This window comes from Cordyceps militaris (genome assembly GCF_000225605.1).
Source record: "Cordyceps militaris CM01 unplaced genomic scaffold CCM_S00007, whole genome shotgun sequence".
Classification (NCBI taxonomy): domain Eukaryota; kingdom Fungi; phylum Ascomycota; class Sordariomycetes; order Hypocreales; family Cordycipitaceae; genus Cordyceps; species Cordyceps militaris.
Window position 1 is genome coordinate 1,149,019 of NW_006271975.1, and position 13,531 is coordinate 1,162,549.

At 56.5% G+C, this 13,531-nt stretch overlaps 4 protein-coding genes across 4 annotated transcripts; 2 read left to right on the forward strand and 2 right to left on the reverse strand.

Annotated features, from left to right (window-relative positions):
• Positions 1–48: 48 nt before the first annotated feature.
• On the reverse strand, positions 49–1,696 carry CCM_08589 (Major facilitator superfamily transporter; the record flags this gene model as incomplete). Its single annotated transcript, XM_006673726.1, has 2 exons — positions 49–215; positions 265–1,696. 2 exons carry the CDS (start codon positions 1,694–1,696, stop codon positions 49–51), a joined length of 1,599 nt encoding a protein of 532 aa, XP_006673789.1.
• Positions 1,697–2,622: 926 nt separating this feature from the next.
• On the reverse strand, positions 2,623–3,639 carry CCM_08590 (putative peptidyl-arginine deiminase family protein; the record flags this gene model as incomplete). Its single annotated transcript, XM_006673727.1, has 1 exon — positions 2,623–3,639. One exon carries the CDS (start codon positions 3,637–3,639, stop codon positions 2,623–2,625), a length of 1,017 nt encoding a protein of 338 aa, XP_006673790.1.
• A 520-nt stretch (positions 3,640–4,159) lies between these two features.
• On the forward strand, positions 4,160–5,662 carry CCM_08591 (C6 finger domain protein, putative; the record flags this gene model as incomplete). Its single annotated transcript, XM_006673728.1, has 2 exons — positions 4,160–5,573; positions 5,631–5,662. The coding sequence occupies 2 exons, from the start codon at positions 4,160–4,162 to the stop codon at positions 5,660–5,662; spliced, it is 1,446 nt and encodes a 481-aa protein (XP_006673791.1).
• A 1,198-nt stretch (positions 5,663–6,860) lies between these two features.
• On the forward strand, positions 6,861–7,889 carry CCM_08592 (Agmatine deiminase; the record flags this gene model as incomplete). The annotated part of the gene is made up of 1 exon (XM_006673729.1): positions 6,861–7,889. The coding sequence occupies one exon, from the start codon at positions 6,861–6,863 to the stop codon at positions 7,887–7,889; it is 1,029 nt and encodes a 342-aa protein (XP_006673792.1).
• Positions 7,890–13,531: the final 5,642 nt, after the last annotated feature.

Below are 13,531 nucleotides of genomic sequence, written 5' to 3' on the forward strand. Positions count from 1 at the left end.
TGACTATTTAAAAAAAAAACAGGCGGCACCTTATCTAAGCCAAGGAGATTAAGCAGAGTTCATCTTGTCGACAAACTGCAAGTAGCTGGCCGCAGTACCAGCCCTCATTCTTTTACCCCAAATAATCATAGGTACTGCCAGTAAAGTGACTACAAAGTTAATGACGGCCAGTACTGAGAAGACCTGAGTCGGGGTCTGTTTCTCAAGCCATGGACCTAGTTGCAGCATTAGCAGACGCTGTGTACAGCGGAAAATAGGACCAACCTGCGGCAAAGGTAAACGAGCACCCAAAGATGTTGTTGATGACGGCTACCCCGACCATGCATTCGAGAATCGCCTCTGGGTACACCTGTTGCATGTACGACAGACTGATATCGCCGGCGCAGCCCCATGTGAAGCCAAAGCAGCCCAGGCCAAAGTACGGAACGGGCCAGCCCCAACCGCGCTGCGAGCCGATCCCGAATAGCAAGAGGCCGAGAGATCCAGTGACGGAAGCGGGCAGGACCAGCCACAGACGGTGCTCGGCCTCGAGTATGCCGCTGTTTCGGCGCGCCATCCACACGACAAAGTAGTCGGCGACCAGGCTGGCGTAGAGGATGCCGACGAGGAGCCCGATGAGGCACGGAACGGCCATGAGGGCGACGGCCTTGTCGCTGTAGTTCCATGGCGGCGCGTAGTATTGGACGTCGGACACGGACAGGTAAAAGGTTAGAAACGTGATTTGAGCACCCCACTGAACACCGGAGAATAACACGGCAGGGAAGACGAAGCAACGAGGCGAGTGTCGCAGTCTGTAGATAAAGCCTCGCATTAGTTTCGTCTTGTTGGACGATGTGGGCGTGATGATTCTTATTCTCTGTAGGTACGACTTCTTTTGATCGAGTGCAGAACCGGCAATAGTTGGCTCGCAGGTGGTCGCAGCGTGCTCGAGCTGCTGCTGGCTTGATGTCCTCTTTTCAAGCTCGCCGCTTTCCGGGTCGCTTCCTCGCAGCACGTGTGCCGCTCGATCAAACGTCGTCTCCTCCAACGTCAACACCATGACGACCAGCATCACCCCGCAGCAGGCCGCGCCAGCCCAGCCGATTGCGCGCCAGCCACGGCTGGACGCGATCAGGCCTGCCGCCAGCGGGCCCATGAAGGTGCCTCCCGAGAGGGCCAGGACGTACAGTCCCATGGCCGATCCGCGCTGGTGCTCAAAGAAGATGTCTGACAGGGAGTGCTGGACCATGGCCTCGGCGCACGACTCGGCCACGCCGAGAAACAGGTGCGAGACGATGAGCAGACCCAGCCGCTGAACCCGGACGAACATGACGCAGCCCGCGATGCCGGCGACGAGAGACAGCACGTACGAGATTCGGCGGCCCAGCAGCCGGGGGAGCGGCGACATGAGGTACGTGCCGCCGCCGATGCCCACGAACAAGACGGCCACGGCCACATTGAACTGGGCTGGGGTGATGTGCAGCTCATTGTTCATGGCGAAGGAGGCGGCGCCAGAGAGTGTTGAGAGACCGGCGGCCAGGCCGGTGATGACGACCAGGACTGAAGCGTGCCAGGCTTTTCTCCAGATTGGCCAGGTGAGAGGATCATTTGGCGAGTTGGTGGGTTCCGGATGAAGGATGATTTCTTGGCGCCGTCCGTCTTCACTCGGCGTGAAGAGGAGGAGAGTACCCGGGGGCTCATTCTGATAGTTGGGCATTTTGAATGATGATTTTTGTTTATTGCAAGCAACTGAAATGGTAAATATTGATGAGGTGCAACGCTTAGTCGGGCTTCCTGGCTTGTTATATATGTTGAACAATGTCAGCTATCGAGTCGAAGCGACCACTACCCCGGACTTTTTCATGATTGCGCCTGGTATCCCGGGGCCTCCCTGGTATCGCGGGGTGAGACGGAACTAGACTGATATCGTGTACTCGCGGCATACGAAGATCATTTGGATAACTGTGAGATTATTTCTTAGTTCCCTTGAAATTCCCTATCCTGCCAAAAGCAATAATGAGAGAGTGGCGGTACGTGGATGCCTGAAATGGCTGGAGCAGGCGCAGCCCTTTCCATCGCTTCCCAGATTGGCCATGATTCCATAAATTATTACAGCTGTATCCAACGAAACGGTTTTCCGATATTCGCCATACGCCGCCACATGAGCACGGCCTTGACATGGGGAGCAAGTAAGTCATAGATAGGGCTCGGGAGCTAGGTATATGGTGGCTTGAGGAGGGCTTGCATGTAGATCACCCGGCGACGTAGAAAATACTTTAGCCAATGAATGCCCTTTGCGACAGCCAGCTTCCCTATGTTTCAGCCTCGGTGTCAAGTGAAGGGATCGGTGATTGTGGCCGCGGATCAGAGGAAACGAAGCAACTGCCTGTTGAAGAGAAACACTAAAACGAAGACAACAAAGCTGGGTAAATTACTACTCGTTTATTTGAAGGTTGTTATTTCTCCATAATTTACAAAAAAAAGTGTATACTTGTCGAGATCGACCATCGCTGCTCTAGCTCACGGCAGTGGCTCGGACTTGATGACAATCGATACACAGATCAATTTAGGATGGGCTACTTTATTTCACTATGAACTATTATACTAGTTCAAGTAGCTTACCTAGATCTAACCGGTACCTCTTTATTCTGGCTGCTGTTGCGTCGCGCAGTGAATTCCACCGCCCAGCTTCCGAAGCGAATCCAGCTGCACCTGCACCACCTTGCGGTCCGGGAAGACTTGTCGCAGAAGCGTCGCCGCCCTCTCATCAGCCACGCGGTCCCCAAACTTGGGCATAATCAGCCCGCCATTCACGAGCAGGTAGTTGAGGTACGAGAGGCACGTCTCGTACTCGTCGCCGTCGAACTTGGTCGGGTCGGCCTCCTCGAGCTCAATCACCTCCAGACGGCGCCCTTTGGCATCCGTTTCCGCCGCCAGCACGCGCTTGTCGTCCTCCCAGGCGTCCAGAAACGCCTTCCTGGCCGTCCTGGCCGGGCGGTTCAGCAGGACGCGCCCGGGCGCGGCGAAGCGCGCCGTGGCGTCGACGTGCGCGTCGGTAATGTCGAGCCCGCGCAGGCCCTTGAGCCAGAGCACCTTTTGCAGCCCGAGCAGCGTCTTGAGGTGCGCTTCAATCTGCGCCCTGGTCTGCCCGGGATTGCGGTTGTCGTTGACGACGGAGCTCTCTGTCACCAGGAGCGTGCCCTCGCCGTCGACCTCGAGACCGCCGCCCTCGGCGACGAGCGGCGCCTGCACCCGGTCCGTGTTGTCGTGGCGCAGGACGGATCGCGCCACGGTCTGGTCAATAGTGCCGGGATACTTGGCGCCCCAGTAGTTGAAGTTGAAGTCGACGCCGAGGAGCGCGCCCTCGGCGTTCTTGACGTACACGGGGCCCGTGTCGCGCAGCCAGAGCTCGTCCACCTCGAGTTCCTGGATGGCCACGGACGGGGACAGCAGCGCCCTCGCGCGGGCCACGTTTCGCGGTCGGCAGAGAAGCGTCACGGGCTCAAACTCGACAATGGCGTTGGCAATGGCTGCGACGTCGCGCTCGGCGCCCTGCAGAGTTTCGGCATCTTTTTGAGAGCTCTGGTCGGGCCAGGCCGTCAGGGTCCGTCGGTGGCGAGACCATTCGGCCGGCATGCGTAGAGCGGATGTAGCGGCCATTTCTGAGTGACGGAGAAGTATTGGAAAGAAATTTAAAAAGAGTTGCTTGAGTGTACCTTTGCACCCAACCCCAGTCACTTGAACTCAGATCAAAGGTCTTTATAGGCTGAGCAACACCGAGATGGTCGAGTAGCCAGCGCAAAGCCCATGGACAGCGCCGCGGGTCTCCGGAGGTCCGGGGATGCAATCGGCGGCCGCGGCGGCCGCGGCGGCCGTCCTTTTCAACAAATTGACTGATAAAATCCCAGGCATTTCTCTAGAACAAACCTCTTGATGGTTCCTCGGCGAGCCGAGACTGCGCCCCATAACATTAGCTAGTTGCCGTCGTCGCAATTGGATGCTATTGGTCGCCACGCCGGGCATCCACATCGCCGGGCTGAGCCCATCGGCTCCCTCCCCCACGGTCCCATTGCGGAGGAACCCATGCAGATGCAGAACTTGCATATTCCTTCTAGAAAGAAAAAAAATCGCAGCCTGACGCTTGCAAGGATCGGTCCCCCTCTTTGACTCAGCGAAAACAATGCAGACGCAGCGGCGTCTGAAACTCCGATCTCGCACCGGCTGCTCCAGATGCAGGAGCCGGCACCAAAAGTGCGACGAGCAGCGGCCGCGGTGCAGTCGCTGCCGTGCGTCGTCTGCCGCTCCGTGCGTGTACCGCACCGACAGCCAGCTATCGCCTCCGCGCGGCGCGTCCGCCCAGCTCCGGCTCAACAACCTCGTGCGCAGCATCTCGAGCGGCTACAGCGCCTTTGTGTCGCTGGCGGACCCGTCGCACGGCGCCTTTCTGGACTACTTCATCGGCGACGCCTCCCCGGCCCTCTGCTGCCACGAGACGATCCGGCACGACACGTGCAAGGCGCTCGTCTCGGTCGGGTCCGTCGTCCCGAGCCTGCTCTACTCCACGCTGCTGTTCGGCGCCCTGCACAAGGCGGCTAAGGGGCACCGGGGCGTCGACAGCAGGAGAGCGCTGGACATTCAGACCATGGAGCTGCGCTCGGCCGCGCTCTCCCTGCTGCAGACGGAGCTGCGCCGCCACGACCGGACAAATAGCGCCGCCGTCATTGCCACGACGCTGATGCTGGCCACGTGCGAGCTGCATTTCGACTCAGAGGCGAGCTGCTGGCGGAGCCATTTCGACTGCGCGCGTCTGCTTCTGGCAGAGGCGCGGCGGGAGGGCCATGACAGGACAGATAGTACCGGTCTGTGGCGACTCATCGATCGGATGTATTCGCTGATGGAGTTTCTCGTCTCGCTGCCCGCGCCGTGGCCCTCCAAATACACACCTCTTGTGCCCGACAGTTTTCCGCAAGCGCTGCCCTGCGTGGAAAGCGTGGGCGTGATTGACGGCAACCTGGCATGCTGCTGCGACTTGCTCGACGTGTTCAAGTGGATCAAGGCGCTGGAGGAGATGCGGCAGTTCTCGCAGGATTACGAGACGCTGGACTATGAGCTCATCTCTGCCCACTATGTCCGGACCAGGGCGTCGGAGCTGGTCGGCATTGTGCGGCGCATGATGGCGCGCGACGAGGCCACGCCCGCGACTTTGTCGGAAGACCTGGCCGGGCGCTGCGACAAGGCGCTGACCGAGGAGTACAGAAAGGCCAACTCGGTCGCCCATCACATTGCTCTCCTCTTTCTGTACCGGTACGGCCTGCAGCTTGACCGGGAGACCGATCGCGTGAGGACTTCGGTTGCCAGTATCGTGCGTCTAGCAGAGTCCATGACCAAGCGCGAGGGCCTCCATCCTTCCATCGTGCTGACGACGGCCCTGTTTGTGGCGGGCTGCGAAGCGACGGACAAGGCGCGTGGCGATGTACGGGCGCTGCTGCAGATCCAGCACGAGGTTACGCGGAATCAGAGTGCGCATCGGACCTTGCAGAAGCTGGAGGCATTGTGGCGACTCACATCAGATGGCTCTCGTATCTCTCCTGCAGGTAAGAGAATATGGATCCTTTAAGGTCCTCGAGTCTGATATACTAATGTGTTCGCAGCTATTGAGTTTGACGATTTTATTCCTTATTAGTGGCGAAGGACAATGGCTAGTTCCTATTTGCTACTAGACCTTTCACAACCCGGGGGCAATCTTAACCCTTGGGCTGTACCTCTGTAAAGCCATCTAAGATGGCAATAGATACCCGAAATCACAGCATAGAGGGAATGTACACTTCGGAGTGGAGGCAAGAAAGCTGCCCTTCACCAAGGTAGCTGCGCATAACTACGGTCGGCGGCCAAGACGCTGATGTGGCTGCGACAGACCTACTGGTCGTTACCTGGACACTGATTAGCGGTGTTTCTAGGGAACTTGTATGATTTGTATTACTTGGTGCTATTCTTTTCCCTGTTATTGGACTGTGCTGCTCCCTAGGTAGTTGAGAAGTCTGGAGCAACGGACGGCAACATCCCGATGGTGAAGTAACACTGCACTTTCCTCTGGCTGTACTGGAACTTGGTGGCTTGTCTCGCCCAGCCAAGCCATTTGCTCATTGCTCTTTTTCTCCAGTCGACATAATCCAGACTGTATGAATAGTGCCTGAATTTCATACCTTCCCCGGACTCCCAACCTGTAATCCCTGCAACTTCGACTATTTTCGATAGCGTATCAAGTAAAACTAGAAATCCCCATTTAGGCAGGTGAGTTCAGTATCTGTCAATCTCTTCTAGAACGCCAAGGTCTGGAGCACCATCGCCGTCGTCGGGCTGGGGTTGTGGCAGGGCTGCATCCACAGTGTCCACCCATCCGATCAAAAAGTAACCATTCACATCACATTGCGATGGCCTCGGTCTTTGCCCCTCTTGAAGTTGCAGGTATCTCTCCTGTCGATTGTCGTCTTTTTCCAATTTTACAGTAAATGACTTCGAGTATCACTGCCGTGTCGACCTGCCCAGCCTCAAAACTACGCAACACATAGGTTGCGGATGGCGCAGCCATGGTAGATCACAATAGCGATAACAAAGGGCCAAATGTTCCCTGAGGTGTTTCGTCTTCTTGACTCCAAATGCTGGAGTGGCGGGGCAGGTTTGGACCAGGTATATAAACTGGCATTCGTCGCTGGCAATGGGCAACCCGGGAGTTTGATACCTAACCAACAACCTCGGCACTTGCAACAAGAGTTCAGAACATATCACCGTCTTGCAATCTCCTCAGCACCATCGCCATAGCCCACGCCGCTGCTGCAGCCCTCGTCCGTCCTGCGGAGTGGGAGCGCCAGTCGCACGTCCTCATGGCGTGGCCCTCGTCCCAGAACGACGCCTACCAGGGCGCCGCGCACGACCTCCATCGCGCCACCGAGGACGTGTCTCTCATCGCCGAAGCCGTGGCCCTGTTTGAGCCCGTGACGGTGCTCGTGACCCCCGACCGGGCCGCGGCCGCCAAGCAGCGGTTCAGCAGGAACCCGACCAGCATCAAGGTCCAGCCCGTCGAGGGCTACCCCAAGCTGGACCTCTGGATGCGCGACATGGCGCCGACCTTTGTCCTCGACACCAACGGCTCCGCCAAGACGCTCGTCGGCGTCGACTACAACTTCAACGGCTGGGGCGGCAAGTACCCCGTCGGCCAGGGCCTCTCGCTCGCCGCCATCAGCCTGGCCGGCATGGGCGTGCCGCGGGCGTGCACGGCGCTCGTCGCCGAGGGCGGCTCGCTCGAGGTCGACGGCGAGGGCACGCTGCTGCTCACGGAGAGCTCGGTGCTCAACGCGAACCGCAACCCGGGGCTGGGTCGCGCCGAGGTCGAGGCGGAGCTGCGCCGCACGCTCGGCGTGCGCAAGATCCTCTGGGTGCCCGGCCGCAGGGGCCTCGAGGTCACGGACGGGCACATTGACGGCATTGCGCGCTTCGTCGCGCCCGGCCACGTGCTGCTCAGCAGGCCGAGCGCGCTCGACGGCAGCGTCTGGACCGCCATCTACAAGGAGGCGTACGACGTGCTGCGCAACGCGACGGATGCCAGGGGCCGGCGTCTGCAGATTACGGAGATTGTGGAGGCGGATATGAACGCGGTTGGGCTAAGCAAGAAGGAGATTGACGCCATCAACGCGGGCAGGGAGGACTCGCCGGCGCTGACCTATGTCAACTATCTGCTTGTCAATGGCGGCGTCATCTTTCCCCAGTTTGGAGACGACAAGGCGGATGCGGCGGCGTTGAGCATCATTCGTGGCCTGTACAAGGACCGCGACGTGGAAACTGTCTTGGCGCGGGAGCTGCCCTTCCTCGGCGGAGGCATTCACTGCTCGACACAAGAGGTCCCCAGCGTGTGATCCTTCCTACTCAACATATGGGCCGATGCAAGGGCATCAGTTGAGCACAGAGTAGTATCAGCCTACCATGCTGCTCCAGCACACCTTCTTTTCAATAATTGCTATTTGAGAGTAGTTTTCTTGTTTTAAATATAAACGCATTTATGGACCGGTTTACTTAGCTTACTGGTGTCCCTCGAGCCTCCACCAATTTATTTTGATAATCCCGTGATGGCTTCAAGCTCACCATCTCCTTCTGCAATTGGAATGACATTATTCTCACCGGCAACGGCTGAGTCCTGTAATTCGCGACGAAAAGCTATGAATCTTTACTTACAGGGGTATTCTAGTGCCGAAAGCTCTACTGGAAGCCTTTGCGGGCCACACAACCCAGTTGGAGGTTGGCATTGCCAAGCAGACCACACACCGATACGCTGTGTCTTTCTGTCCAGCCTCGGTACCCTCCACCAATTTGTCGAGTCTGCAGATGGCTCCGAGCATCCGCAAGGCGGTACCCGGACAGACGTGTTAGAGTACGATGCCGACATATCGCAGCCAATGATCGGCGTGGGCTGAAAGAACGACTGCACGCCACGGCCGATGAAAAGCGCGAACAATGCCGCCTGAAACGACTTGCCAGCGAGGTGGTGAGCTCGGAGCCTCTTGATTGCCCTTTGTAGGTTGGGTTGAATTGACGCGGACGCGAAGGCCTAGAGTTGGATATGTTTCTTTGGATAATGTCGCAAGAAAGTGTGCGTTACCAGAGGCGCTTTGTCAGTACGCCCAGGCATGCTCAATATAATCAATTTCTGCTACATACCATCTCCTCCCCAGTAGCATTCTCTTTTTCTGCAAATAAAATACGCATCATGTTTCCTTCTCGTATCCATATGACCGGCCCGACCGCCGCCGCCTATTGCGTCGGCCATGGTTTCAACCCATCCACTCCTCAGTCGGGTTCTTGAGAAACCCGTGTCAACATTTTTTTACATTTTGGTTTGACCTGTAGCATCAATCGTTATCAGAAACCAAAGCCTACTTGGAAGGCGGGAGCCAACAAACGTTGACACCAAGCTATTCGGCGAAGACGCCATCATGTACAGCCTTGAACGACCAGTGATAAGGGAGTTCTCACATCGCCGTCATTCTCTTACCTTGGTGAGGGTAGCTCTTTTTATTGCGAGCGGTACTGTTTGTCGTGGTAAACTAGACAGGATTGTCTCGCGCGCGAGGAGCCCAGCTTTTCCCGAACCAGCTTCTCTCATCGCATATGACGCTTTCAGATGGTGTAGGTACGCATAAGATTCTCATACATAGTCACAAAGCGAATTGGTTTTACTTTCGAGTCTTTCGCACATTTAACTGTTTATTTGAAGTCGTCAAGACCTAGCATCAGCGATAAGGCTCGGGCTTCTTGTCTTTCCTTCGGCTCAGCGCACGCCGCTCGCTGCCTTGTTCCCAACGATGGTCGACATTTCGACCGCACATGATCAAGATGACAGGAGTCTCAACTGAATAAAATTCTGTGTTAACACACCGCTCAGTCTGTACATGTTTGTCTACTTCATCTTTGTGCGTCCTGTAAGCCAATGATGGCTGCCACAGTGGGTGCCACGAGTCAATTAGAAGCATCTATTATTACCTTCACCGCAATCTCATCGTCATCTTGGCGAGAACCAGACCTGTTGGTGGATGGAGCATTTTTACCACAGCTAAATGATACAAGTACAACACCTTTGCGTGGCTTTTCTTAACGTGACGCTCGTGTCATTGCCACGACAGCAGCATGTCTAGACAGCCACTTGGTCGTGCTGAGGAGCTTCGCAGCCAACTAACACCACGGGCCACGTCTCGCGCACAACACTCCAAGATTTACTCCAATCGATCAATACGAGACAATAGCCTGCTTTATCTCCGAGCTGCAAACTCCCTGAGCCCAATACTGGTGGCACCAGCCAGTAACCATGTTCATTGTCTCGGCTACAGGGTACGCCTCGCAGCCAGACCTGGCACGACAGGGCCTGAATGCCCGGCCACGTCAACGACGGGAGGACGAGCCAGGACTCGGCGGCGCGTGCAACGTCTGCGAGTGACTCCATCCACGTGTCTCGGAAGCACGGCGTGCGGTGTTTGGGAAAGCGGAAAGTGCCTGCAAAGGCGACATTACATGAGGACGCGCGGGGAGATTGTGCTACGAGTGCGGCCTTTGCATGTGCTGGCCTGGTACACAGAGGATGAGAGTTCACCGGAGCAGATTTGAGAGGAATTTTTCATTTTCTTGGTGGCATCATTGGTTACGCATCCAGCAACGCGCGCAGGTGATGAGTCAACGCGAACGTGCGGATGGGGGTGTCAAGGAGGGAGGTATCTGTCACCAGTTTGAACGAGTATTCCAAAGGTCACGACAACATCAAAGGTGCAGCACGACGCCGGGCGATAGTGTAGGAGGTCTTGCTTGTACAACCTGCTGGTACAGTCTGCAGCTTGCTCGAGGCGCCGTCAAACAGCAGTTATTAGCAACGGCCCGCCTGATATGCCAAGTTGGCACGTACATCACGTTGGGCGCGAAAAAGCGATCGCATGTACCTTTGCGCCGTCACATCTGACGGCGCAGGCGCCAGAGACACCACCCAACCGGGCCTGCCGGCGGCAAGCAAGCTCGCTCTCACACCATGTAGACACATCTGTACAACTCTCCGAAAAAAAGGGCCAAGTTTCCAAGTCGTTTTTAAACTTTTGAGGGGGCAGAACGCATGGAGGGGGCGGGGGATCGATTCAGGCCAAGGATTTCGCGTCCGGTTCGTGATACCAGACTATTTCAACACGGCGTTGGTGCAACGCGACCTGTATGTATGTATGGTATTGCCTTGGCCGGCCGTCTCTTGGAAGAAACGTGAGCGACTTGTTCTACTAAGTCGTAGCTTTCTTCGGCAGTTGCCAACGCCGACCGGTGGTCGCCAACGCCCGACAGCGATACAGTTTTGAGTCTTCTTACCGAAGGCCACCCCCCTACGGTCCTTGTCCTGCGCGTTCCATCAGAAGACACACGGCTTGTGCCATTTTGACTGGCGACGGCCGATGTCTCGGCAGATGCTGGGGCCTCGCTGTCCCCAATCAGGCAGGTTCGGTGCTCAGGCCGTGACAGTGTGACTGGCTGCCTGAGGACAGAACGGCGGCGGGCAACAAAGGACTTTGCAAATGGGTGCCAAGAAACGGAGTGTGTGACTCTTGTCCTCCGTGATTCGGCCACGGTAACGCAATCCGCTGTAATCCGTAGAAAGAGCGTATGTATGTACAAGCCAGCCGCTGGCAACTTGGGCACCGCGAGTAAGCCCATGGACCAGCCGGTAGCCAGTAACAGCACAGTAACAACTGGCTTCGGGAATCAGAGTACATGACCATGGCGTCCACCAGCCAAAGGGTACATTATCCACTGTCCGAGTCTGCTAGTGTCTTGTTGGGCCGGTTCCACCGACCGCGGTCTAGAAGGTTGTGATGACCACGGGTCGGTGGAGTTTTGGGCTTTGGGCTTCTTCTCTTCTTCTCTCTTCTCTTTCTCGCATTGTACTCAAAAACTCTGCCTCCGGATGCCGGATTAATCCCGCAGCCGGGCCACTGTCCACAGACGGACGTATAAAGTACAAAGCAACAGTCATGAAAACTCAATGTCTGCTTGTCGATTGGCGTAGGGCACGGGAGCGGCCCATCCCCCTAACTAGCGTTGTCGGTATGTACAATGTTGCCGAATACATGAATAATGAATGCGTGTAATTTGTAATACAGATTCCCTCTTTCCTGATTCCGGAATTCGTTGATGCAAATGGAAAGAAAGACACTTTCGTCATTGATTCAGTCTTTTGACATGTGAGGCACTACCACAAAGAGCAAAGCTTGGCCCCCCCCTTTTGATCGGCGACAGTGGATGATGTGATGCTTGCTCTAGTTATGAAAAATGTGCGGGAAAAAAGCCCCGAACCTCGCTCAGCTACGGCATAATCGAGGCAGTCATTGCTATGTACGCGGTCAATGGCATGGCTGCAGCCCTCACCATCACTAGCAAACAAAAAGAAGGCCATTGGACAGGCGGAAGCGACGGCCGACGACGGCCCCGGTGAGAACCCGGTCATGAACAGCTCGGCGTCAGCCCTGGGGGGGACGCAGAAGCGATATTGGGAAATAAAAGCCACACGAGAATAATAAACTGCATGCGTCTCTTTCTGGTCGTCCTGTTTTGGAAGCATGCCCGGCCCATCCATCATCCAGCGCCGCAACGAACTAATCGCCGTGATTCTCGACCCTCCAATATCGGCCCTCTCATGCAAGGTACCTCGTAGCCTGCGACCACCACTACGATAGGGAGGAACAAGCATTACAATTGGGAACAAGAGACAAAAACCAGCACAAACTTAGCTGAATAGTTCTTGAGCAACTTGTGGCCCAGGTACCCGTGATAGGTGGCGGCGCGGTGGCGCACCACTCCGCCACCGCCGCCGCGCCGTCGTCCGCCGCTCCGCCGGGGCTGGATGGTGTGCAACCTGTTTTTCATGACGGTATCAATTCCCAGTTCACGTCATGGCCGGCCCCCTCACGTTTCTGGTCATTATAGTCCGTAATACAAGGCCGGTGGAATACCAGTACATTCCCGCGCCCGGTTCCATGGAGTTGTGCGCCGGTCTGTTGGTTGGCTGAACAAGCAAGCCCTCCGAGGAAGAAAGGGTCATCAGCCCCGGCGCTCAGCCGTGCGTCTTTTTTTTTTGGGTTCTCCTTCTCTTGCGCCTCGATAGGACAGAAGCCGGGTCGTACGAGACCGCTGCGGCATCAAACATTGGTCGTTTCCCGCTCAATCAAGGCGCAACATGTGAAGTCGACTCTGTTGATGGCAGGCGACTCCTCGGTGCATTTGGGGGACGTGCAGCGTGCAGCTCACATTGCAACGAATGCTACTCTTGGAGATGTATCGCGTCCCGCATATGCAATATCCGGCCGTTCAAGCCTCACCACACAATAGAGTGCTGCTGTGCAATATTACCGCAAAAGCGCCTTTTGCCCGGCGGCAGCTTGTCCTATCCAGCTTGTCCCAACTAGTTATGCTTGCCTTCCGATGCCTCCGGCCGGTCCAGCCAGCCCAGTCATAAGCCAGCCGACCCGTCACTGCGGTACCCCAGTGTGGCCAAGGGACAGTCGGCATACGACGTGTCGAAAATACGCAAGCCCTCCCCGTTGCGATGTACCGGCAGGAAACAAACGGGCAACCATGACAGCAACGCATGAACAATGGACGATTGGCGGCCTGAAACCTTGTCGCTGGGGAGGGGGGGGACCCTTGTCTTGGTTTGACTTGCTGTAACCCTGCATCGCGGCCAAGGAATCACAGATGCAACGAGGAAATGGGCCGCGACGGGCGTGGTGGATGCCACCCAGTTTTGCGACCGAAGAAGGCAGAAGATGGGGGAAACCAAGCAAAAAGCTGGAGAAGAAAGGACAGCTCTAGACTTGGAGGCCCTCGTCAGGCCCAACTCGGTCGGCGGGCGGAGGAGACACGGAGCCGGGTTCTTGGGGCCAGAGATGAAAATTCTTTCGTCTGCACCCGCAGCACTTGATGAATAATGGTTGATAATACGCCATATGCCATCCGGACTTGTCTACGGGGTAGTTCTAGATTT